General features: G+C 49.3%; 4 protein-coding genes across 4 annotated transcripts; 1 reads left to right on the forward strand and 3 right to left on the reverse strand.

The window, feature by feature from the left end:
- Window positions 1–231: 231 nt before the first annotated feature.
- Window positions 232–887, forward strand: LOC141161086 (histone H1.11R-like). Its single transcript, XM_073645861.1, has one exon. It carries the CDS (start codon window positions 273–275, stop codon window positions 885–887), a length of 615 nt encoding a protein of 204 aa, XP_073501962.1. The 5' UTR covers window positions 232–272.
- Window positions 888–6,445: 5,558 nt separating this feature from the next.
- LOC141161367 (histone H4) lies at window positions 6,446–6,757 on the reverse strand. Its single transcript, XM_073646175.1, has one exon. The coding sequence runs from the start codon at window positions 6,755–6,757 to the stop codon at window positions 6,446–6,448; it is 312 nt and encodes a 103-aa protein (XP_073502276.1).
- Window positions 6,758–8,747: 1,990 nt separating this feature from the next.
- Window positions 8,748–9,164, reverse strand: LOC141161087 (histone H3). Its single transcript, XM_073645862.1, has one exon. It carries the CDS (start codon window positions 9,156–9,158, stop codon window positions 8,748–8,750), a length of 411 nt encoding a protein of 136 aa, XP_073501963.1. The 5' UTR covers window positions 9,159–9,164.
- A 1,238-nt stretch (window positions 9,165–10,402) lies between these two features.
- LOC141161088 (histone H1.11R-like) lies at window positions 10,403–11,108 on the reverse strand. The gene has a single exon (XM_073645863.1). The coding sequence runs from the start codon at window positions 11,064–11,066 to the stop codon at window positions 10,410–10,412; it is 657 nt and encodes a 218-aa protein (XP_073501964.1). The 5' UTR covers window positions 11,067–11,108; the 3' UTR covers window positions 10,403–10,409.
- Window positions 11,109–26,844: the final 15,736 nt, after the last annotated feature.

Consider the following 26,844-nt stretch of genomic DNA (forward strand, 5'->3'; position numbering starts at 1 on the left):
AGCGACGGAGAAAGCGCGCTCTGCTGTCCGGTGTTAGACGGTAAGGGGCTTTTATCCCGGGCAGGGAAGCACAAGGGGAGAGCGGCGCTTCACTCGGGCTCAGCAGGGAGGAGGCGGGGCCTGTGCTCAGTGTCAGCCAATAGATGCTCAGGACGATGCTGCTCAGCAGCCAATCAGTGCGCAGTAAGCCTGTACATATAACAGGCGCCTCCAGCTCCGGCCTCAGTGTTTTCCTATTAGGAGATATTTGTGTTCTAGTTCCGCAGCACACGATGGCAGAGACCGCACCAGCCGCCGCTCCCCCTCCCGCAGAACCGGCCGCCAAATCCAAGAAACAGCCGAAGAAATCCGCCGCCGGGGGCGCCAAGAAAAGCAAGAAATCCTCCGGTCCCAGCGTCGCCGATCTGATTGTGAAAGCCGTGTCCGCCTCTAAGGAGCGCAGTGGGGTGTCTCTGGCCGCCCTGAAGAAGGCTCTGTCTGCCGGAGGATACGATGTAGAGAAGAACAACAGCCGCCTGAAGCTGGCCGTCAAGGCTCTGGTCACCAAGGGCGCCCTCCTCCAGGTGAAGGGCAGCGGCGCCTCCGGGTCCTTCAAGCTGAACAAGAAGCAGCATGAGACTAAGGACAAATCGGCCAAGAAGAAGTCAGCAGCTGCGGCCAAGCCCAAGAAACCCGCTGCAGCCAAGAAAGCCGCCAAGTCTCCGAAGAAGCCCAAGAAGGCTCCGACCGCGGCCAAGAAGAGCCCGAAAAAGGCCAAGAAGCCAAAGGCCGCTCCGAAGCTCAAGAAGGTGATGAAGAGTCCGGCTAAGAAAGCTGCTAAACCCAAAGCTGCCAAGAGTCCTGCTAAGAAGGCAGCTAAAGCCAAGAAGCCCGCGGCTAAGAAATAAGCCAAAGCCGCCCTGTTATTACACCACAAAGGCTCTTTTCAGAGCCACCACCTTTTCCCCAGCAAAGCTGTATCATCAGATCCACCACCTTGTCCCCTTCAGAGTTGCATGATAAGAGCCACCACCTTGTTCCCTTCAGAGCTGTATGATCAGAGCCACCACCTTGTCCCTTCAAAGCTGTAAGATCAGAGCCACCACCTTGTCCCCTGCAGAGCTGTATGATCAGTGCCACCATTTTGTCCCCTGCAGAGCTGTATGATCAGTGCCACCACCTTGTCCCCTCCAGAGCTGTATGATCAGAGCCACCTCCTTGTCCCCTGCAGAGCTGTATGATCAGTGCCACCACCTTGTCCCCTGCAGAGCTGTATAATCAGTGCCATCATCTTGTCCCCGGCAGAGCTGCATTATCAGTGCCACAACTTTGTCCCCTGCAGAGCTGTATGATCCGTGCCACCACCTTGTCCCCACCAGAGCTGTATGATCAGAGCCACCACCTTGTCCCCTGCAGAGCTGTTTGATCAGTGCCACCACCTTGTCCCCTGCAGAGCTGTATAATCAGTGCCATCATCTTGTCCCCGGCAGAGCTGTATGATCAGTGCCACCACCTTGTCCCCGCCAGAGCTGTATAAGTGCCACCACCTTGTCCCCGGCAGAGCTGTATGATCAGAGCCACCTCCTTGTCTCCTGCAGAGCTGTATGATCAGTGCCACCACCTTGTCCACGCCAGAGCTGTATGATCAGTGCCACCACCTTGTCCCCGGCAGAGCTGTATGATCAGAGCCACCTCCTTGTCCCCTGCAGAGCTGTATGATCAGTGCCACCACTTTGTCCCCTGCAGAGCTGTATGATCAGTGCCACCACCTTGTCCCCACCAGAGCTGTATAAGTGCCACCACCTTGTCCCCGGCAGACCTGTATGATCAGAGCCACCACCTTGTCCCCTGCAGAGCTGCATAATCAGTGCCATCATCTTGTCCCCGGCAGAGCTGTATGATCAGTGCCACCACCTTGTCCCCGCCAGAGCTGTATAAGTGCCACCACCTTGTCCCCGGAAGAACTGTATGATCAGAGCCACCTCCTTGTCCCCTGCAGAGCTGTATGATCAGTGCCACCACCTCGTCCCCGCCATAGCTGTATAAGTGCCACCACCTTGTCCCCGGCAGAGCTGTATGATCAGAGCCACCTCCTTGTCCCCTGCAGAGCTGTATGATCAGTGCCACCACCTTTTCCCCGCCAGAGCTGTATAAGTGCCACCACCTTGTCCCCGGCAGAGCTGTATGATCAGAGCCACCACCTTGTCCTCGGCAGAGCTGTATGATCAGTGCCACCACCTTGTCCCCGGCAGAGCTCTATGATCAGTGCCACCACCTTGTCCCCTGCAGAGCTATATGATCAGTGCCACCACCTTGTCCCAGGCAGAGCTGTATGATCAGTGCCATCATCTTGTCCCCGGCAGAGCTGTATGATCAGTGCCCGTATATCCTGCCGCCTCTAGATTATAGTGTGTTCATGGAGCGGCTCCAGTGTTATAATGAATAAGCTTTTCCCCACATCTCCGCATAGAGCTGCGCTGTGTCCCGATCACACCAGTGCAGGTGACCGATCAGTGTAATCAATGGAGGGAAGGGGCCGATGTCCTACAGAAATCTAATTCTTACATCATTCTAATCAATCACCACTTGTAACCTGCGTCTTTATCAGTGAAAGGATTAGTGTGCGGTTATTATTTCGATGTGAGAATTGGAGAATAGAGATGAGCGGTGTTCGACTAGAACTGTTCGCCAATCTCAAATTCCAGCTGTTTTGGGCGGTGTTCGAGTTGTTCGATGAACCCGAACGATTTGCAAAAAATTTGGCTGTTCGAGGTTATGTTCGATAACTGTTCGTGCACCAAAAGCGTGTCCTGCATGTCTGGCGCTATTTAGAGCACCAATCATGCAGGGATTGTCTGCCACTCACTGTAATGCCACAACCATGGTGGTTGTGGCATTACAGTGATTGCCCAAATCGATGGGAACAGTGCCAACAGTGAAACATAAAAGCCGGCAATTCAGCAGCGGCATACACCGGTACCCGACAATTTAGAACCGAAAGAATTTAGCTTCACACATAGATTAGATAGATAGAAACATGTCAGCCACATATATATGAAGTACAGTGACAGTGTTGGTTACTGTACTTGTCATTTAGTGTAAAGGATTTATAAAAAAAAATAATAGTGTTTTCATGCACTGTCTCTTTAAAAAAGCCGGCCGGCAATTCAGCAGCGGTACCCGACAATTTGGAATAGAAAGAATAGAGAATCACACATAGATTAGATAGATAGAAACATGTCAGTCACATATATATGAAGTACAGTGACAGTGTTGCTTACTGTACTTGTCATTTAGTGTAAAGGATTTATTAAAAAAAATAATAGTGTTTTCATGCACTGTCTCTTTAAAAAAGCCAGCCGGCATTTCAGCATCTGTACCCGACAATTTAGAATAGAAGGAATAGAGCATCACACATAGATTAGATAGATAGAAACATGTCAGTCACATATATAAGAAGTACAGTGATAGTGTTGATTACTGTACTTGTCATTTAGTGTTAAAATAAAGGATTTATTTAAAATAAAATTGGCGTGGGGGTCCCCATAATTTTAGGCTCTAGCGGAGGTTAAGCAGACGGCTGGGGCAGATGTTTGAAGCCTGGGAAGGGGGTAATACCCACGGAGCTTCCCAGGCTACTAATATCAGCCCCCAGCTGAATACCTAGCCTTTACTAGCTATTAAAATGGGGGACCCCCCCAAAAAAATGACGTGGGTCCCCCTTATTTTAATAGCTAGCAAAGGCTAGGCAGACAGCTGGGGGCTGATATTAATAGCCCAGGAAGGGTACCATGAATGTTGGCCCCCTCCCAGGCTAGAAACACCAGCCGTCAGCCGCCCCAGAAATTCTGGCACTTAGCCTCGCTCTTCCACGCTGCCCTGGTGCGGTGGCAGGGGGTAATAGGGCTGGGGTTGATGTCAGCTTATAATGCCAGCTGACATCAAGCCCAGGTTAGTAATGGAGAGGCGTCTATAAGACACCCCCATTACTAACCCCATAGTCAAAGTTAAAAGAAAACACAAACACCCAGAATAAAGTCCTTTAATTGAAATAAAGACACAATTCTTTATTGTTCTAAATTAAACCATACTTACCACCACGCCCATTCCAGCTGAAGCCAACGATCTCCTGCAATAAAAGTAAAATAATAAAGCAACCTCATCCTTACCTTTCCATGGTTCCCAGGACAGCTTCAGCTCTGCTAAATTGAGATGACAGGCTGGACCGCAGCAGAACGCTGCCATCCAGCCTGTCATCCCGCAGACACTGAGAAGCGCAGGCATGATTGCGGTCCTCAGTGTCTCGCTGTGGCGTCATAAAGATGAGCCGACAATGAACTCGGCTCACCTCATGCACGTCACTGACAGCGTGGGAAAATTCTCATGCTGAAGCGCTGAGTGCAGGAGAATTCTTCCACGCTGTCAGTGACGTACATGAGGTGAGCCGAGTTCATTGTCAGCTCATCTTTATGCCGCCACAGCGAGACACTGAGGAGCGCAATCATGCCTGCGCTTCTCAGTGTCTGCGGGATGACAGGCTGGATGGCAGCGTTCTGCTGCGGTCCAGCCTGTCATCTCAATTTAGCAGAGCTGAAGCTGTCCTGGGAACCATGGAAAGGTAAGGATGAGGTTGCTTTATTATTTTACTTTTATTGCAGGAGATCGTTGGCTTCAGCTGGAATGGGCGTGATGGTAAGTAGAGTTTAATTTAGAACAATAAAGAATTGTGTGTTTATTTCAATTAAAGGACTTTATTCTGGGTGTTTGTGTTTTTTGTAACTTTGACTATGGGGTTAGTAATGGGGGTGTCTTATAGACGCCTCTCCATTACTAACCTGGGCTTGATGTCAGCTGGCATTATAAGCTGACATCAACCCCAGCCCTATTACCCCCTGCCACCGCACCAGGGCAGCGTGGAAGAGCGAGGCTAAGTGCCAGAATTGGCGCATCCTATGGATGCGCCATTTCTGGGGCGGCTGACGGCTGGTGTTTCTAGCCTGGGAGGGGGCCAATATTCATGGTACCCTTCCTGGGCTATTAATATCAGCCCCCAGCTGTCTGCCTAGCCTTTGCTAGCTATTAAAATAGGGGGTCCCCCATTTTAATAGCTAGTAAAGGCTAGGTATTCAGCTGGGGGCTGATATTAGTAGCCTGGGAAGCTCCGTGGGTATTACCCCCTTCCCAGGCTTCAAACATCTGCCCCAGCCGTCTGCTTAACCTCCGCTAGGGAGAAAAATTACGGGGAACCCCACGCCAATTTTTTTTAATAAATCCTTTATTTTAACACTAGATGACAAGTACAGCAATCAACACTGTCACTGTACTTCATATATATGTGACTGACATGTTTCTATCTATCTAATCTATGTGTGATTCTCTATTCTTTCTGTTCTAAATTGTCGGGTACAGATGCTGAATTGCCGGCCGGCTTTTTTAAAGAGACGATGCATGTAAACACTATTATCTTTTTAAATAAATCCTTTACACTAAATGACAAGTACAGTAACCAACACTATCACTGTACTTATTATATATGTGATTGGCATGTTTATATCTATGTGTGATGCTCTATTCTTTCTGTTATAAATTGTCGGGTACCGCTGCTGAATTGCCGGCCGGCTTTTTTAAAGAGACGATGCATGAAAACACTATTATCTTTTTAAATAAATCCTTTACACTAAATGACAAGTACAGTAACCAACACTATCACTGTGCTTCTTATATGTGTGACTGACATGTTTCTATCTATCTAATCTATGTGTGAGGCTCTATTCCTTCTTGTCTAAATTGTTGGGTACCGGTGTATGCCGCTGCTGAATTGCCGGCCGGCTTTTTTAAAGAGAGCGTCTTCTGAGCAGTTTGTCAGCTTTTGGACACCTTTGAAGGTGTTTTCTATGTGTTTTTGTTTGCCTGCCATTGGTTTTAACGGTGTTCGACGGTGTTCTAAGGTGTTCGACGAACCGAACTGAACCCGAACACTACGGGGGTGGCTCAACACTAATTGTGAGCCCTCGCTGGCAGGGTCCTCGCTCCTCCTGTACCAGTCGCCGTCACATGGTGTTCAAGATTATTGTAATTGTTCTTGTATGTATACCCCTTCTTCACATGTAAAGTGCCATGGAATAAATGGCGCTATAATAATAATAATCTGATGTGGAAATATGTAGTAGAGTCACATTCTTCTCACTGCAGGACCTGGATCCAATGTTCTGTAGTAACCGCAGATCGGTGTTATCTCACTAGTGTTAGAATTACTGTCCGCCGTTCTCCCCAATATGGGAAGCACAAAACTTACACTGATGAGAACCGGACACCTGAGCGATCCACCAGCCAGAATACAGAGATCACCAGTGCACAGCAGAGATCAGCTCCCGGCACAGCAACAGGAGATTGTAGCCTCTCACTTAGAAGATGTGGTGGCTCTGAAAAGAGCCTTTGGGTTGTCAGGATGGAGCAGAGAATACAATTAACCTCCGAAGCCGTAGAGAGTGCGGCCCTGGCGCTTGAGCGCGTACACCACGTCCATAGCGGTGACGGTCTTCCTCTTGGCGTGCTCGGTGTAGGTGACGGCGTCACGGATCACGTTCTCCAGGAAGACTTTCAGGACACCGCGAGTCTCTTCATAGATGAGGCCGGAGATGCGCTTGACGCCTCCTCTGCGAGCGAGACGGCGGATGGCAGGCTTGGTGATGCCCTGGATGTTATCACGGAGCACCTTCCTGTGCCGCTTGGCACCGCCCTTCCCGAGACCTTTCCCTCCTTTACCGCGACCTGACATCTTCCCTTAGAGAGCAGCAATCAATGCTGAAACTTTACTGATTCCTCCTTTATATAGCGTATAGGTGGACCAGAGAGAGGACTGCAGAGATGACGCGTTTCCGGGCGGGTCTTACAGAATCTACATTAGCTCCTCCTTCCTCTGCTGATTGGCTGAACACAGAACTGTTGGGGAGTTTGAATTTCCCGCTCATTGTGCAGTTTCCGCAGCGTCTAATATATATTTTTCCCTGTGATGAGAAATGTGTCAGATACAGTCTATAAATAAAAGGGCAGACACGACACCAACCTCCTGCAAGTGAGATGAAGCTGAGCAGAAGCATCAGATCACTGCTGAATATACAGATAGCGGCACTGACAGTGATTAACCCCCACTTCCATCATACCAGCATATTCCTAACATGCTATTCACATCTCCATGGTCATTTCCGCATCTTACTACTCCCCTCATCATCCCTTGCCATGGCTTCATTCTGTACAATCTACATGTATTAATACATGTGACATTCTGGCTGCTCCCGGTGACTAATCTATAGGATCCTGACTGAGCTCTGTGACGTTTCCAAAACGGGCTTGTCACTTCTGATAGAATTGCTCTTGGGGTGCGGTGATTTGCCAGGAGCAGCAGCATGTGACCATGCCTGGACACGATCAGAGGAGGATTGTGGCAGCCAGGATTATTGCCTCTTCTAAGGACAGTGCAGGGAGGAAGCCGCGGTCAGCAGCACTGCTCCGATACTTAATATTTTGCCACCACTGGGATTTTCCGCTCATCAGAAATGACAATATTTACTTTCTCCTAATAACACTTGTATTGTAATTGACAGAGATCATAAAACTCAGATATCACTTGTTTCTTCATTTGAGGATTTGCATTTAGAGAACATTTGTTATCTTCCTGTAGAAGATAAAGACAACAGCTCAGATTGGGCAAATAAAAAAGGAACCGTATAAATAACATAATCACTGAGCAGCTGATTGATTCTCATTCCAGTGGTCCCATATCCAATGGAGAATACACTGTGATCTGAAAGGTGATTACATGAATGTGGTCAGTGGAGTTTATCTATAGACCGGACACTTCTCTTCACAGCAGAAGTAGTAACACAATTACATGTAGAAGCTGCGGAAACTACAAGGAGCGGGAAATTCAAACTCCCTAACGTCCTGTGTTCAGCCAATCAGCAGAGGAAGGGGAGGAGCTAATGTTAATAGTTACCGAATAGGAAGTTCCCGCTCAGGGGCTGATGGCTTTTTCTGTTCTTTGTCCTTCTGGATCACGTGGTTTCAGGACGGTCGGACACCAGCAAATTTGCTTGTATTGAGCGATCAATGAATGGTGACTCCATCACACCAGCAATATTCCGAGTGCCGGGAATATAAAGAAACGAGATACTGCAGTTTACAGAGAACTTTGAAAGAAGGAGGCGGGGATTTTATAAAATGTCGGTTAATATTATCTAGATAAACCTACTACAGAGCTGCAGAGGATATTAGTCTCTTAATCCTGATGCGTTTTCAGGATCAGACCCGTGCGGCTGATAGGAGTCAGCGAGTGTTCACAGGAGATAGCGCTGGATAATGGACGTCCTATAATGATCGCATCATATACACCAAGAAATCTGCGCATTTATTCCTTCAAAACACAGTCCAGACTCCTAATACATTATATAAAGCTGATATTATTGGATGTGCGGCAGGATCGGTGCGAAAACTAGTGGGGATACGAATATTAAGTGGTTGAATGAGTAGAATGTACTTCGTGTAGTTATCAGATCATTTCTACACACCCTTATAACTGCATTGGAGGGAATAATCCCCCCAGATACCAATAGCGGACTGAGCAGAGAACTGAGCGCCCCTGATGTTACTGAGCACAAGTGAACACTCAGCAGAATATGAAGCAGATGTGAGGGATTAGCTCGTTATTATGGAGGATTTGGTGGCTCTGAAAAGAGCCTTTGTGTTATAGTCAGACGTGTAGGACGGATCTAAGCTCTCTCCCCACGGATCCGGCGGGCCAGCTGGATGTCTTTGGGCATGATGGTGACCCTCTTAGCGTGGATCGCGCACAGATTTGTGTCCTCAAACAGCCCCACCAGATAAGCCTCGCTGGCCTCCTGCAGCGCCATGACGGCCGAGCTCTGGAAGCGGAGATCGGTCTTGAAGTCCTGGGCGATTTCTCTCACCAGGCGCTGGAAGGGAAGCTTACGGATCAGCAGCTCGGTGGACTTCTGGTAACGGCGGATCTCACGGAGAGCGACTGTCCCTGGCCGGTAGCGGTGAGGCTTCTTCACTCCGCCAGTGGCGGGAGCGCTTTTCCTGGCGGCCTTAGTGGCCAGCTGCTTGCGGGGAGCTTTCCCTCCGGTGGATTTACGAGCGGTCTGCTTAGTTCTGGCCATAGCTCTGTATAGAGGAGAACAGAAGTGATGAGAGGAGCGGAGAGAGCGGGATATTTATACTCCTCTGCTCCTGTTACCGCGTCATGTGAACACGCCCCCTCCACTGCATTGGTAATAAAAATTAACATGAGCCGCCAAAACAGGTGTGATATCCGCGACCAATCATTATTCACAAAATCATCCCAACGCCCATTAATCCCGCCCTCAAAAAGAGGGGCAGGGTCTCTGTTCTCTCTTTTCTGGCTGCGGATACTGGCACAGGGTCACACCATGTCTACATGCGGCTTCTACAGCAGGAGCCACCGTCGTCACTGTTCTTCTATGTCACCAGTACACGGAGCTGTACAGGGTCTACTCTATCATCAGTCAAATCACTGGTTCTCCAATTCTCACATCGAAGTAATAACCGCACACTAATCCTTTCACTAATAAAGACGCAGGTTACAAGTGGTGATTGATTAGGATGATGTAAGAATTAGATTTCTGTAGGACATCGGCCCCTTCCCTCCATTGATTACACTGATCGGTCACCTGCACTGGTGTGATCGGGACACAGCGCAGCTCTATGCGGAGATGTGGGGAAAAGCTTATTCATTATAACACTGGAGCAGCTCCATGAACACACTATAATCTAGAAGAGGCAGCATATACGGGCACTGATCATACAGCTCTGCCGGGGACAAGATGATGGCACTGATCATACAGCTCTGCCGGGGACAAGGTGATGGCACTGATCATACAGCTCTGCAGGGGACAAAGTGGTGGCACTGATAATGCATCTCTGCCGGGGACAAGATGATGGCACTGATTATACAGCTCTGCAGGGGACAAGGTGGTGGCACTTATACAGCTCTGGCGGGGACAAGGTGGTGGCACTGGTCATACAGCTCTGCAAGGGACAAGGTGGTGGCTCTGATCATACAGCTCTGGAGGGGACAAGGTGGTGGCTCTGATCATACAGCTCTGAAGGGGACAAGGAGGTGGCACTGATCATACAGCTCTGAAGGGGACAAGGTGGTGGCTCTGATCATACAGCTCTGAAAGGTACAAGGTGGTGGCTCTCATCATACAACTATGAAGGGGACAATGTGGTGGCTTTGATGATACAGCTCTGCTGGGGAAAAGGTGGTGGTACTGATTATACAGCTCTACAGGCGACAAGGTGGTGGCTCTGATGTTTACAGCTCTGCTGGGGAAAAGGTGGTGGCTCTGAAAAGAGCCTTTGTGGTGTAATAACAGGGCGGTTTTGGATTATTTCTTAGCTGCGGGCTTCTTGGCTTTAGCTGCCTTCTTAGCAGGACTCTTGGCAGCTTTGGGTTTAGCAGCTTTCTTAGCCGGACTCTTCGTCACCTTCTTGGGCTTCGGAGCGGCCTTTGGCTTCTTGGGGCTCTTGGCCGCCTTCTTGGCAGCTGCTGCGGGCTTCTTGGCCTTTTTCGGGCTCTTCTTGGCCGCGGTCGGAGCCTTCTTGGGTTTCTTCGGAGACTTGGCGGCTTTCTTGGCTGCAGCGGGTTTCTTGGGCTTGGTCGCAGCTGCTGACTTCTTCTTGGCCGCTTTGTCCTTAGTCTCCTGCTGCTTCTTGTTCAGCTTGAAGGACCCGGAGGCGCCGCTGCCCTTCACCTGGAGGAGGGCGCCCTTGGTGACCAGAGCCTTGACGGCCAGCTTCAGGCGGCTGTTGTTCTTCTCTACATCGTATCCTCCGGCAGACAGAGCCTTCTTCAGGGCGGCCAGAGACACCCCACTGCGCTCCTTAGAGGCGGACACGGCTTTCACGATCAGATCGGCGACGCTGGGACCAGAGGATTTCTTGCTTTTCTTGGCGCCCCCGGCGGCGGATTTCTTCGGCTGCTTCTTGGATTTGGCGGCCGGTTCTGCGGGAGGGGGAGCGGCGGCTGGTGCGGTCTCTGCCATCGTGTGCTGCGGAACTAGAACAGAAATATCTCCTGATAGGAAAACACTGAGGCCGGAGCTGGAGGCGCCTGTTATATGTACAGGCTTACTGCGCACTGATTGGCTGCTGAGCTGCATCGTCCTGAGCATCTATTGGCTGACACTGAGCACAGGCCCCGCCTCCTCCCTGCTGAGCCCGAGTGAAGCGCCGCTCTCCCCTTGTGCTTCCATGCCCGGGATAAAAGCCCTTTACCGGCTAACACCGGACAGCAGAGCGCTCTTTCTCCGTCGCTTCCTCTTCTCCATCATCTCCACTGACCGTTTGTAGCCGTCACCAGCAGAGATGCCGGGAAAGAGCCGAGAGGAGGTCCCGGGATCATCGCCGCCGTCCTCCCGATCTGCGCATCACTGTGTATCCGGGGAGATAAAACTGCTGCGGGAGCTCATTCCTCCTATTCCCGGCTCTTGTCACCATCACAGGGATCTTTACTACAATATCCATCGTACAGGAAGCGGATTGTACGATGTGGGGACGACCTGGAGCTGCTGAGAGCCCAGAAGGGTAACACAGGCGATGGCCTCCGCTGACTGCCACCTCCCTGACCTGTAATATAAGTACACCCCGAATGTGCAGAGTATTGGGGGGTGAACACGTATCCACATCAGTAGATGATCCACATAGGGGGCTGATTGCAATCACCTGTGTAATATCGTGTCTGACCCTGTGTGAAGCTGTGACGCTGCGGCAGGTAATGGAGGGAAGAGCTCTGATAAGGCGCCAGCTTCACAATGCGACTCATCCCCAACACAACATCTGTACAGCCCAGATCAGCAGCCTTATAGATGTCCCAGATAATAGAGCAACGTGTACAATATATATAGAGCAGTCTGTACAGTATATAGTTCAGTGTGTACAGTATATAGAACAGTCTGTACAGTATATAGAGCAGTGTGTTCAATATATAGATCAGTGTGTATAGTATATAGAGCAGTGTGTACAGTATATAGATCAGTGTGTACAGTATATAGAGCAGCCTGTACAGTATATAGAGCAGCCTGTACAATATAAACAGCAGTCTGTACAGTATATAGAGCAGCCTGTACAGTATATAGAGCAGAGTGTACAGTATATAGAGCAGTGTGTACAGTATATAGAGCAGTCTGTACAGTATATAGTTCAGTGTGTACAGTATATAGAACAGTGTATAGAGCAGTGTATACAGTGTATAGAGCAGTGTGTACAGTATATAGAGACGTCTGTACAGTCTATAGAGCAGTATGTGCAGTATATAGAACAGTCTTTACAGTATATAGTTCAGTGTGTACAGACAGTATATAGAGCAATGTGTACAGTATGTAGAGAGTGTGTACAGTATATAGAGCAGTATATACAGTGTATAGATCAGTGTGTACAGTATAAAGAGCAGTATATACAGAATATAGAGCAGTATATACAGTATATAGAGCAGCATTTACAGTATAAAGAGCAGGCAAATTTTGGCCACACACTAATACACGCCCATTTACCGATTTCTTTCTCCCCTGGCAGGAGGAGTTGTCAAAGGGGAGCTGGTAATGAGGGGCATTCAGCAGACGGCCCTCATCCCCATTTCTGGTATGGCCCACTGATCCCCATTCCTGGTATACATGGCCCCCTCCACCCCAATCGTGGTATGCATGGCCCCCTCCTCATAATCCTGGTATGCATGGCCCACTCATCCCCATTCATGGCATGCATGGCCCCATCATAACCATCCTGGTATGCATGGCCCCCTCCTCCCCAATCCTGGTATGCATGGCCCCCTCCTCCCCAATCCTTGTATGCATGGCCCCCTCCTCCCCAATTCTGGTATACATGGCCCCCTTATCCCTAATCCTGGTATGCATAGTCCCCTCCTTCCCATCCTGGTATGCATGGCCCCCTCCTCCCCAATCCTGGTATGCTTTACCCCCTCCTCCCTAATCCTGGTGTGCATGGACCCCTCTTCCTCAATTCTGGTATGCATGCCCCCCTCATCCCCAATCCTGGTATGCATGGCCCCCTCATCCCCAATCCTGGTGTACGTGGCCCTCTCATCCCCATTCCTGGTATGCATGGTCACCTCATCCCCAATCCTGGTGTGCATGGCCCCCTAATCCCCTATCCTGGTATGTATGGCCCCACAATCCTAGTGTGCATGGCCCCCCATCACTGCACACATGAAAAAAATAAACGTTTCTACGCTCCTTCCTTCCTCCTCTCTGCTCCAGCGCTGTGTCCTGTGTGTCAGTAGCTGATCTCAGTATCTGATCAGCGCATGACATCACTGCCATGCTCTATTAGATGCCAAGGTGAGTTGCGGGGATATTCACTCCTCTCCACGCTGGGACTATGGGCGTGGACAGGAGTGAATAGTCACTCTCCTTAATAGTGCGCACTTTCAGCACGAGCGCAGCTCCTGCTGCGACTCCGCGATCCTCTGTGACCGCTACTAAAGAGAATGAATATTCACTCCTCTCCACTCCAATGGGCATGGAGAAGAGTGAATATTCATTATGTTTAGCAGGGGGCACACGTGGTAGTTGTGGCTGCTGTCTACTACCTGTGCCCGCTGCTCCACCACCGCAACACCACCCTCCACAGCCGGGAGAACAGCTGAGCCGTGACGGGATGCGGTACTGAGCCCTCAAAGCGGGACAGTCCCGCCGAAAACAGGACGGTTGGGAGCTATGTGTACAGTATATATCTGTCAACATACAGTTGAACACACACAAACACAAAGTAACTGTAGGGGTTGCTCAGGCACCTCCTTATTGGGGAGAGTGCCTTTTATACAAGATGCCTCCGAACTGTTGGCTGGGGGAATCTTTGCAGGTGCGCACGCTGCCCCTTTAAGAGCATGGGAACAGTGTAGTGTGCTCAGGAGAAGTGGGGAGAGGAGCGTGAGGATGCTACCATGACCAGGGTAGTGAGTTTGTCAGTGTCCCTCATGAAGAGTGCAGGGGAACTATGTGAGGGCGCCCGCAATGGATAGTACAACCTTCTTGTAGTAATGCCCCATCCTGGTCACCTTCTTGCAATAATGTGCTCATCCTTGCTTGCTGCGAGTGGCCGCTTATATCGGACGAGAGTCAGCAATGCAAAGCAATGGGTGCGAGAAAAAAATCGTCACACAGACCATGAGTGTATATGCACAGTGTGACCCGTCAGAATAGAATAGATAGAATAGATATATGCATAGAATAGGTAGAAAGATGTCAGTGAGATATATAATTAGCGCAGTACGTGTGTAGCTTACCGTACATGTATTTACATAGTAAAGAAAGAAAAAATGGCGTGGTGTCCCCCTCATTTTTCTTAATCAGCTTAGGGAAAGCAGACAGCTGGGGTCTGGTGTTATTATGCCGGGATGGGGTCACTATCCATGGATCTTCCCAGCCTATTAATAACAGCTCACTACTGATGGGGTAGGACTAAAATGCTCGGCTGCTTGCTGCTCGGGTCTAGCACATTGGAATACTCGGGTGCTCGACCCGAGCAACGAGCACAATGTAAGTCTATGGGAAACTCAAGCATTTTTCAGGCGGCTCCCCCCGGCAGTCTACAGAGGGCCTAACAATTGCCCACATCGATGGGAACAGTGTTCAAATGGTATGGGAACAGCATTTCGGACTCCCAGGTCACTGCTGTCAACAACGTTGTCAGAGGTATTACGCAACTTTTACGGACTCACAATAAAACATACAAAAACTAAACCAAAATGGATTTTCCTGGGAAATATGTTAAGGAACATCCTTTCCAGGGTAATGACTTGTATACAAGGCAAAATAAATAACCAAAACCAAAAATACTTCTCCACACCTTGGGCTATGATCACACGTAGCGTTTTTCATGTGTTTTTGCACTTTTGCATTGCTTTCAACCATGACAAATGCATTCATCGGGAAATGTCATTTTAACATTTTACAACCTTATCTGGCCATGTGGTGTGTGAGACATGATCAGACACATCCTGTTTCATTTATGAAGGAGGGGGACTCTGAAAGTCATAAAGCCTATTTTTATAGGGCCATCAGTGGACCTTTACTATTCTTAAAGGGCCAGCAGTCGGCCCTCACTATTCTTAGAGAGCCATCAGCCGGCTATGCTTTGCTGTTCCCATTTCTAAAGAGTGGGTCTCCTAAACTGTTATTGCATATGCAGTGAGTGGCAGGGCTGCCCAAAATGTGGACGCACCCCAATACCCCATTGAAAATTTGGACGCACCCCAATACCCCTTTGAAGAGACTTAGAGGAGGGCCTCCTGAAAACAATATTCCCATTATTAGGAAGTGGGTCTCCCATACTGTTTGCCTATGCAGTGAAAGCAAGGGCTGCCAAAAATTTGGACCTACTCCAATGCCCCTTGGTAGAGATGTAGAGGAGGGCCTCCTGAAAACAATGTTCCCATTATTAGGAAGTGGGTCTCCCATTGTGTTTGCCTATGCAGTAAATGCAAGCGTTTCCAAAAATTTGGAGGAACTCCAATGCCCTTGGAAGGAGACGTGGAGGAGGGCCTCATAAAAAAAAATGTTCCCATTAGAAAGGAGCTAGTCTCTTATACTTGTAATGCCCATGAACTAAGTGTATGGGCTGACAAACATTTACCCCTGGGGGGTAAACATGAACATACTGTATAAATTTTTTTTACAGGCATCATAAACACCCTTTAACAAAAATTATGTGGGTGTTTTGTGATGCTCACAGCCCTCACCCTGGGAAGTGGGATTACTCGGAGCCGGGTCAGATGTTGGGGGGGATGCAGTCGTGGCCTAGTCCCGTTCCGTGCCCAGGGCGGTCACATAAAAGATGTAATGGTCTTTCAGGGTTGAGTGGTATTTAAACTACGCCACCTACGGTTTCCAGTGATGGACACCAGCGCTGTTTCAGTCCACTGAGGCCGGTGTTACAGACAGCTAAGATGGGACGGCTCCCCGCAGGCGGAGCGAGCCTCAGGGCAGTGTGAGGAAGGAATGGTGGGTGCAGTGCCGCGCAGTAAATAACAGGCTGAAGCGGGGTGTGAAGTCATCCAGGGTTTTTACTCACATTAAGATGAACTTTAGCCGCAAAGTTTCCCTCTGCTCCTCGCGGCATGCTGCGGCCACCAGGAAGGGGGTCCAGCACTTTCCAGATAGATCAAGAGCACCTGTCAAGACCCCGTTGGTGTGTTCCTCTCCTTCTCCCTCACTTTCTCCTACTCCTCCCGCTTGTGTCCCCCTCCGGGATCCACTAAGCAGCCAGGATTTTCCAAAAGTGACGTGAAGTACACAGTCAGATATCGGGGGCCGGTCACCCCTCTTGCAGCAGGAGTCCCTCTGACTAGGCCAGAATGAAGGTAGCAGGTGGCGTATGCCGCTCCGCCCACATCCCCCTGGGATCCTTTTGCCTGTGGAGCTTGTCTCCTCCGCTCCCCTCCAGGCCTTCTTAAGTAGGGACATTGACCGGGTAGAGACAGCGGTTAACTCTAGCCCGCTCCTCGTCTCAAGGCCAGAGCATGAGGACCGTGTATCTCCAATCAGCTGCAGGTTCTAACAGAAAGCCACGTTCAGTGATGAAGATCACAATCAAAGACCTTGAACTTAAGATCGCTGAAGATTATATATGATGCCATTAGGGCATCCTAAAAGTGTGTCCTCCACCCTCACCCACTACATGGTTTCCCCCTATCTTTGGTACCCCTCATCTCCTCTATCCCGGCTGGGTCAGCACCCTGGTGCCTTAAAGCCCCCCTCAGGATAGGAGTGGTGTAGTGTTGAATGGTGAAGTAGGGTCCTGAGAAGTGCTCCATCCTTACCTGGAAGAGGAGATGCCACACCTCTACTGAGGTGCAGTACCCCTGTGGCGACTGAACCCTCAGGGGCGCAATAGTTGCATAACGGACCACGGTCACCCTGGTGATATGGTGGTGAAGGATGAGGATGAGGAGAAGGAGGAGGACAAGAGCAAATAGCCAAAATCAGGAAGCATATACCCATGTGTGGGTGTGAAAAGGTGCATGGGAATACAATTCCCAAAAAAGACACTGGATTTTAGTTTATGTTACGCTGCTATCATCTGGTGTTGTTGAGAAGTCGGGCCCAATCCAGCCCATGTTCATTTCTATAAGAGTCAGCATGTCAACATTTTCAGTTTCGGTTATAATTCCACCGGCGGCACTAAAAACCGGCTAAGACAAAGCAGCAGCATTTTAAGTTAACAGGCGGATGCACTTATCAGTTATAATTCCACCAGCGGCACTAAAAACCCGCTCTGATAAAACGCTAGCGGCAAGGTAGCCCAGGACCTCAAAGGCATAGAGAGCCAGTTCATTCCACGTATCCAGCTTGAATACCCAATAATTATAAGGCACAGAGGAATCACGGAGGACGTTGGTACGGTTGGCAAGGTACTCCCTCAGCATCTGGCCAAACTTTGCACTCCTTGTGAGAGTACCCCACGCCTCAGGGCCTGTGAGATGAGAGGGGCTGTGAAAATTCTCTCAGAACTTTGACAGTGTTCCCTGGCCTCTGCTGGATTGAAGTTGTGTCTCTCTCGCCTGTATTCCTTGGTTGTCCAACAAACTGTGACCTCTGCCGCCAGCGGTTTCAGATGGGAATTTTTGAAATAGCTCCGCAACAAGGGCCTTCTGGTACAGCCCCATTTTAGTAGACCTGTCCGCGTCAGGAATAAGAGATATAAAGTTCTCCTTGTAGCGTGGGTCTAGCAGTGTCACCAACCAGTAATGACTGTCACCCAAATTTTTGAGAACCTGAGGGTCACGGGAAAGGCAGCGTAACATAAACTCAGCCATGTGTGCCATACTGATAACAGGCAAGACTTCCATGTCCTCTCCAAGACGACAACTGACCAAGCTATCCTCCTCCTCCTCTCTGTCCTCAGGCCATCCACGCTGAACAGACGGTATGACAGTTGTGTTGGTAGTACCATCTATAGTGCATAAAACTAGCTCCAGTTCTACCTCCTCCTCCTCCTCTCCCTCATTGTCACCCAATCCACGTTGGGATGAGATGAGGCTGGGCTGTGTATAATCACCCTATATGGTTCCTTGATCCATCTCATCGTGCTCCGCCTGCAATGCATCCTCTCTGATTGTGAGAGAAGACAGAAAGCGGGATGGTGACGGTAATTATGGCGTCATCGCCGCTCAACACCTTGGTGGAGTCCTCAAAGTTTTGGAAGACGGTACATATGTCTGACATCCGTGTCCACTCCTGAGGTCTTATGTGTGGAGTCTGAACTTCATACCGACGGCCTTGATGATGCTGGTACTCAAAAAATGCCCTGTTCTGCTCACAAATCCTTCCCAACATCTGCAGTGTAGAGTTCCAATGCGTGGGGACATCACACACCATTCTGTGAGCCAGAAGTTGCAAACACTGCTGAAGCACGGCAAGGGCGGTGGAAGCTGTAGGTGACTTTCTAAAATGGATACACAGGTGGCATACTTTAGCAAGCAGATCCGGCAGCTCCAGGTAGGATTTGAGAAACTGCTGAACCGCGAGGTTAAGCACATGGGCCAGGCAGGATATGTGTGTGAGCCGTCACTAGGTTCCGGCCAATTTCATACACGACCATGCCTGGCTGTAGGATCAGCGGTGTGAGCCACTGATCTGCCTGCTTTTCAGAGCTGTAAGCAACTCTTCAGCATTGTGCGGTTTGTCACCTAAGCATATTGGCTTCAGCACAGCCTGTTGCCGCTTGGCCGAGGCAGTGCTGCAGTGCTTCAGTGCTTGTGACTGATGTGGTCATTTCGAAGATGGAGGATGAAGAGGAGGAGGAGGCTGAGGAGGATGAGGTGCAGGAGCTGTAGACTGTGGGGACAACTCTGATTGACTTAGGGCCCGCAATCCTTGGCGTTGGAAGGACGTGTTCTGTTCGAAGGTCCGACTGGGTCACGACTTCCACTATGTTAACTCAGTGTGCCGTCAGCGAGATGTACCGTCCCTGCCCACAAGCACTTGTCCACGTGTCCGTGGTTAGGTGGACTTTCCCGGTAACTACGTTGTTTAGGGCCCGGCTAATATTTTGGGACACGTGCTTGTGTAATGTCCCACATTTCGCGACTGCTTGAGCTAGAAATGTTGTCTTTTAGGCTGGTTGAGACGGAAGCATTCTTCAACCTGATGGCGGCGGCCGTTCCTCGGTACTCGGTCTCCATTCGCCACTATTTCTCCTGGTGTGCCGTCCCCGCATTACACAAGCACGTGTCCCAAAACATTAGCCGTGCCCTCAACAACGCAGTTACCAGGAAAGTCCACCTAACCACGGAATCGTGGACAAGGGCATGTGGGCAGGGACGGTACATCTCGCTGACAGCACACTGGGTTTACATAGTGGAAGCCGGGACCCAGTCAGACCTTGGGACGGAACAAGTCCTCCCGACGCCAAGGATCGCGGGTCCTAGATTATTCAGGGTTGCCCCCACAGTCTACAGCTAATGCACCTCAGCCTCCATCTCCGAAATTACCACATCAGTCACAATCACAACCTGGAAGCACTGCAGCACTGCCTCGGCCAAGCGGTAACAGGCTGTGTTGAAGCTAATATGCTTAGGTGACAAAACACACAATTCTGAAGAGTTGGGGACAGCTCTGAAAGAGCAGGCAGTTCTGTAGCTCACATCGCTGTACCTACAGCCAGGCATGGTCGTTTGTGAAGATTGGCAGAACCTGGTGGCGGATCTGAGGAGAGGCGAACTCACACACGTACCATGCCTGGCCCATGTGCTTAACCTCGTGGTTCAGCGGTTTCTCAAATCCTACCCTGAGCAACCTGATCTCCTTGTCAAAGTATGCTGCCTGTGTTCCCATTTTAGAAAGTCAGCTACATCTTCCGCCACCCTTGCCGTGCTTCAGCAGGATTTGCAGCTTCCGGCTCACAGACTGGTGTGTGATGTCCCCACGCGTTGTAACTCTACACTGCAGATGTTGGGAAGGATTTGTGAGCAGAAGAGTGCAGTTGTTGAGTACCAGCATCAACAAGGCCGTCGGTATTCAGTACAGACTCCACACATAAGACCTCAGGAGTGGACATGGATGTCAGACATATGTACAATTCTCCAAAACTTTGAGGACGCCACCAAGATGGTGAGCGGCGATGACGCCATAATTGGCATCACCATCCCGCTGCTCTGTCTTCTGAAGCGCTCTCTGCTCACAATCAAAGAGGATGCATTGCAGGCAGAGCACGATGAGATGGAGCAAGGAACCATAAAGGGTGATTACACACAGCCAAGCCTCATCTCATCCCAACATGGATTGGGTGACAATGAGGAAGAGGAGGAGGAGGAAGGACAGGAGCTAGTTTCATGCACTTGACGGTACTACCTGCACAGCTGTAATACCGTCTGTTCAGCGTGGATGGCCAGAGGACAGAGAGGAGGAGGAGGAGGAGGAGAGCATGGTCAGTCATCCTCTTGGTGAGGACATGGAAGTCTTGCCTGTTAGTAGTCTGGCACACATGACAGAGTTTCTGTTATGCTGCCTTTCCCATGACCCTCGCGTTCTCAAAATTTTGGGTGACAGTCATTACTGGTTGGTGACACTTCTAGACCCACGCTAAAAGGAGAACTTTATATCTCTTATTCCTGAGGCGGACAGGACTACAAAAATGGGGCAGTACCAGAAGGCACTTGTTGCGGAACTATTAAAAAAATTTCGCTGGACAACGAAGGAGTACAGGCGAGAGAGACACAACTCCAATCCAGCAGAGGCCAGGGAACACTGTCAAAATTCTCGGAGAGTTTTCTCAGACCCTCCCATCGCACAGGCCCTGAGGTGCGGAGTACTCTCACAAGGACTGCAAAGTTTGGCAAGATGCTGAGGGAGTACCTTGCCGACCGTACCAACGTCCTCCATGATTCCGCTGTGCCTTATAATTATTGGGTATCCAAGCTGGATACGTGGAATGAACTGGCTCTCTATGCCTTGGAGGTCCTGGCCTGCCCTGCCGCCAGCATTTTATCAGAGTGGGTTTTTAGTGCCGCTGGTGGAATTATAACTGATAAGTGCATCCGCCTGTCAACTGAAAATGCTGACATGTTGACTCTTATAAAAATAAACAAGGGATGGATTGGGCAAGACTACTCTACACCACCGAATGATAGCAGTGTAAAATAAACTCAAATCCAGTGTCTTTTCTTGGGAGGTGTATTCCCATGCACCTTTTCCCACACATTGGTATACGCTTCCTGATTTTGGCTATTTGCTCTTGTCCTTCTCTTCATCCTCATCCTCCACCACCATATCACCAGGGTGACCGTGGTCCGTGATGCATCACCCACATAATTTTTTTAAAGTGTGTTTATGATGCCCGTAAAAAAAAAAAAAAGTATACAGTATGTTCACGTGTACCCCCCAGGGGTAAATGTTTGTCAGCTCATACACTTAGTGCATGGGCATTATAAGTATAGGAGGCCCACTTCATTTTAAAGGGAACATTTTTTTTATGAGGCCCTCCTCCACGTCTCTTCCAAGGGGCATTGAAGTGCCTCCAAATTTTTGGCAGCCCTTGCATTCACTGCATAGGCCAACACTATGGGAGACTCTCTCCTTTCTAATGAGAATTTGTCATTACTGTGGCCCTGCTCTATGTGTCTTTAAATTCTTAGTGGGTTTTTTCTTAAAATTGGTCAGCCGTTGGACTCACTGCATACCCTATAACTGTATAGCACACCCTCTCCTTTCTTATGGATACATGTCGTACCTTGTTACTGTGGCCCTGCTCTATGTGTCTTTAAATTCTTAGTGGGGTTTATCCTAAAATTGGTCAGCCATTGGACTCACTGCATAACCTATAACTGTATAGCAGACTCTCTCCTTTCTAAATGGAATGTGTCGTTACTGTGGCCCTGTTCTATGTGTCTTTAAATTCTTAGAGGGTTTTTTCCCAAATTTTGGCAGCCCTTGCAGTCAGAGCATGGGCATTACCACTATAGGAGACCCGCTCCTTTATAATGGGAACATTTTTTTACTGAGACCCTCCTCTATGTCTCTTCAAAGGGGTATTGGATTGCGTCCAAATTTTTGGCAGCCCTTGCAGTCACTGGATACGCAATAACAGTATAGGAGACCCACTTGGTAATAATGGGAACAACAACGCATAGCCACCTGACGGCTCTCTAACAATAGCGAGGGCCAACTGTTGGCCTTTTAAGAATAGTAAGGGCGGTCTGATGTCCCTATAAAAATAGGCTTTATGACTTTCGGAGTCCCTCCATCATAAATAAAACAGTATGTTTCTGATGATGTGTCACACACCACATTGCCAGATAAGGTTGTAAAATGTTAAAATGACATTTCTCAGTGAATGCATTTGTCTTAAAAAATAGCGTAAAAAAACAAAACAATAGGATCTTTCTTTAGTATAAAAAACAGCATCACCAATTTAACCTCAATGTAATCACAATGCTCAGCTCCTGCACCTCTTCCTCCATCTCCGAAATGACCACATCAGTCACAAGCTGACAGCACTGCAGCACTGCCTTGGCAAAGCGGCAACAGGCTGTGCTGAAGATAACATGCTTAATGCTTAATTGACAAACCGCCCAGCGATGCAGAGTTGTTGAAAGCTGTAACACAGCAGCCTGATCTGTGGCTCTCACCGCTGAAAATACAGCCAGGCATGGTCATGTGTGACAATGGGCGGAACCTGGTGACGGAGAAATGACAGCCGGGGTAGATACGGATTCCCTCTATGCCAGTACTTTCACCAAGCTAAATACAATTCTCAGCAAAAAAAGATGTGGACTGTCTCTGTACCGTTCCTGGCCACATTCACCTGTCCACGTGTTTGTCGGTAGGCAGTCCTTACCAGTAAGTGCACTGGGGAGGGCACGGGTAACGTTGTGGGACCCGTGCTTGTGGAAGGCGGAGACGATACCGGGAGAAATAGTGGTGGCTGGGGACCAAGCATGGACACCCAGCTGCCGCCGGCATGAGGTTATGAAAAGCATCCGCCTCCACGAGCCTAAAAGGCCACATTTCAAGTGCAAGCAGCTGTCAAAAATTTGGCAGTATAGTATTGCAGCCTGTAGGTGGGTGGGTGGGTGGCTGGCTGCATACTTGTGCTTGCATTCCAAGGAATGGGGTAGGGACAACTTGACTCGCCCCATGGGCCGTGGGGCACTCGGGACCGGGCTTCAGGGCAATGCTGGGAGTAGCAGTGGCGACCCAGTCCCGTGGCTCAGGGTGGTCAGACCAGTGGCAGTCCTTTTATATGTTTTAGGTAATGTCCGACTACGCCACCCGTGGATTGAGGTCAGGGAGGACCGCCGCTGCAAGGCAGACCGCTGAGGCTGGTGTTGGGGATGCAGCAGGGAATAGTACAACTCCCCACGGGAGGAGTGTAGCCTCAGGGCAGTATAATAGGATCCTGGGGGTGATGGTGCAGGCGCAGCAGTAACCACACAGAGTCCAATAATGCAGTCCAGGGTCTTTTACTGATCTTATCACAGACCAACCAGGAGTACAGTGTAGGAATGGACCTGGGTGTCTGAGGGCATTCGGGCGAGCTCCACTGGTCAGGGAGAGTGGGTAGGCCTACCGTTCTCTCTCTGCCCTTGCTGACTATCTCCCCCTTTAGTGGTATGATAGCCCACGTCCCTGAGCTTGCCGTGTACTACGCCTGTATGGCTTGCGACTCGGGCCTTAGGTACCTGTAGCTTCTCCGTGCTGTACCGGTGCCTCTGTGTGGTGGAGCCTCCAGGCTTCTTGGCCAAGGGACCTGAAATCCCTTGCGGGTTGGTTATCTGCTGCAGGGCTTGCAACCCTGACAGCCTCGGACCCCAGTGTCCGGTTGTGTAGTCTCTCTCTGCCAGCACCGGCTCTCATCGCCTCTGTCCCTGGCTTTCTGTTCCTCCTTTGCCTCCTGGACTCCTCCGCTGCGGCTGACCTGTCCCTCTCTTCTGGGGAACCCTTCTGGATGCTTCAGAAGTGGGTCCTGGTCTCCCTAACCCTGCCCTCAGTATCAGTTTTTATAGGGGCAGCCTGCTCCCCCTTCTGGCCTGGGACAGGAGGTGCTGCATGCAAATGGTCCATGACAAGAAAACCTCCCTCCTGCTCTCAGACATAGCCTTACAAGTTTGTGGCATCCAGGCCTGGGGTGACACAAACTGAACGCTGCACTTGGACAAGGACATGGACGGTGATTGTTGCAAGTCTGCAACGACAGGTTCATGGCGGGAGGCATCTTATCACTTATGATGGGCACACTTTTAGGCAGTGACCTGGGAGTCAGAAATGGTTCCAAAGGTCTTCCCCATGCTGTTCCCATGTCTTTTCAGCACTGTATGCATGTGTCTGATGATGTGTCACACACCACATGGCCAGATAAGGTTGTAAAATGTTAAAATGACATTTCCCAGTGAATGCATTTGTCTTTGTTGAAAGCAATGCAAAAGTGCAAAAACGCATAAAAAATGCTACGTTTGAATATAGCCCAAGGTGTGGAGGAGTATTTTTGGTTTTGGTTATTTATTTTGCCTTATATACAAGTCATTACCCTGGAAAGAATGTTCCTTAATATATTTCCCAGGAAAATCCATTTTCCTTTTGCTTTTGTATGTTTTATTGTGAATCCGTAAAAGTGGCGTAATACTCTGAAAACGTTGTTGACAGCAGTGACCTGGGAGTCAGAAATGCTTCCAGGGGTCTACCCCATGCTGTTCCCATGTCATTTGAGCACTGTTCGATTTGGGCAATTCTTAGGCCCTCTGCAAACCACCGGGGGGAGCAGCCTGAAAAATGCTCGAGTTTTCTATAGAATTACATTGGGCTCATTGCTCGGGTCAAGCACCCGAGTATTCCAATTTGCTCAACCCCGGCAACGAGTACTCGAGCATTTTAGTGCTCACTCATCACTACTCCCTAGCTCAGCAACAGCTCTCCCTACACTGTCTGATTCCGTAGTGACTGTGACGAGCATGGCAGCGCCAGGTCTGATATAAACCTGATGACGCTGTGCGGCCAGCCAGTCACTGTAATGCCACAACCAACTTGGCTATGGCATGACATTGACTGTCACGAAACCCCTGCATGGTAATTGGCTGTATAATATGCACCAAACATGCGGGGCGGCGATTCAAGCTCCCGAACATTCAAAAAATACTCGCCAGCAACGAGCATCTCGAGCTTGTAACGAATAATGGTGAGCATGCTGCTCATCACTAATAAACTCCACCGACCACAATCTCATGTAATCATCACCTTTCATAAAACAGTGAAGTAATTTCATTATTTAGAGAAACTAAACCGAATCAATTCCTAAAATAGGAATGAGACGAAAAGGAGTCAGATCTGAGGAGCAAGGGCTTAAATAAGTCACTGAACTTCCATCTGAAATCACAAGGGCATTGGTGAAAGTGCTGAGCTGTGAAGGAGAACCCAGAAGCAGCCCCAGTTTTCTCGTCATCTTCTTCGTTAGCCCTTAGCCTTCACTTCTACTTGCGCCACCTGCTATTTACCCTGTCACTAGACAGAGACCCGGGCTATGTGGTCAGACCCCTCGGGGAGACGGGAGAGAACACAGAAGCAGCCACAGCTCTGATGTAGACGCGGTGGTGGCTCTTAGAAGAGCCTTTGGGGTGATGGCAGAGCAGCAGACGAAGCAGATCACTTGGCGCTGGTGTATTTGGTGACAGCCTTGGTGCCCTCGGACACGGGGTGCTAGTATTAACATCTTCTTGTGACATCTACAGTGATCTATTCTGATTTGTATAATTTAAAACCCTGTTTTACACAGGCCTTGCTTATTTTTGACCGTTGAACTATGTTCTAGATCTCTGCAGGTTTACTTTATTGTAGGACCTCCAACTTCAGCATCCACACTTGGACATCTGAGGGTGTTTTTCACCCCCCGGTGAGTCCACTTCTGGATGCAAATTTCTGCAATATCAGTGGTGGTCAGTGTTGGTATTTAGAGATTGTTCCTATATACAGTGGTTAAAGATACTTTCACCTACAATGTGATAAATTATTCATTCAATAATTTTAGTATCCAGATGTTATTCAGCCATCTGCTTATTATCGCACGTGTGCCAACTTTGTGTACTTATAACTGATTATTCACTTTACTCTGTGTTTCAGATGCTGAGATGGGGCTTTTTTGACCCCACTTTTTTACTTTACGCTTTTTTTTTTTTTTTTTGAAGGTTTATTCATGTGTGGCCAGACTTGTGCCACCAAATGGTTAATAGTTTCAGCTTGCTAGCAGGGGTACGATGGTAAGGCTGGACATTCATAGGTTACTATGTTTGTTCAGACACATGACTGAGACACTCCTGGGGGGAGGGCCTTTGCCTTGACAACTTGCACTGCTGCTGTGCATCTATAGTCACTGATTCCCGGTTGCCCGTCTATTACTGTGAGCCCTCTGTGAGGGCTTGGGTACCATGGCAACACAGGACACTACGGAGGTGAGGTGCACGTGTTTCCGCCCTGACAGTGCAAGCTTCCGGCCTGCGATGCTGGACCTCCCAGCGTCCTGCTTACACACAGCTGTCCTCATGGTAAATTCCACAATTATCTTATTAACTGGCTGTTATATCAACTGACATTAGAATGTTTCTTGCATATGCCCCTGATGAAGCCACCGTGAGTGGCGACACGCGTTGGGCTCCGCGGCGCCAGCTGTTCTTATTATATTTTTTTCAGCACAGGCTCTCACTTTCTGGTATCATCCCCTTATTTAGTGCTTTAGGTTCCGCTGTGGTCATTAGCTTATGTTAGCTGTAGGGACCTATTTGGTTATCCATTAGGATCGTACTTTTATCCTTGTGGGGGC

The sequence above is a fragment of the Phyllobates terribilis genome, unplaced genomic scaffold, assembly GCF_046119375.1.
Source record: "Phyllobates terribilis strain yellow unplaced genomic scaffold, ASM4611937v1 Scaffold_9__5_contigs__length_417890890, whole genome shotgun sequence".
NCBI lineage: Eukaryota > Metazoa > Chordata > Amphibia > Anura > Dendrobatidae > Phyllobates > Phyllobates terribilis.

What these genes read in the sequence shown, in the direction of transcription:
- LOC141161367 (XM_073646175.1), bottom strand. Translation starts at nt 6,757, where the DNA reads ATGTCAGGTCGCGGTAAAGGAGGGAAAGGTCTCGGGAAGGGCGGTGCC.
- LOC141161087 (XM_073645862.1), bottom strand. Translation starts at nt 9,158, where the DNA reads ATGGCCAGAACTAAGCAGACCGCTCGTAAATCCACCGGAGGGAAAGCT.
- LOC141161086 (XM_073645861.1), top strand. Translation starts at nt 273, where the DNA reads ATGGCAGAGACCGCACCAGCCGCCGCTCCCCCTCCCGCAGAACCGGCC.
- LOC141161088 (XM_073645863.1), bottom strand. Translation starts at nt 11,066, where the DNA reads ATGGCAGAGACCGCACCAGCCGCCGCTCCCCCTCCCGCAGAACCGGCC.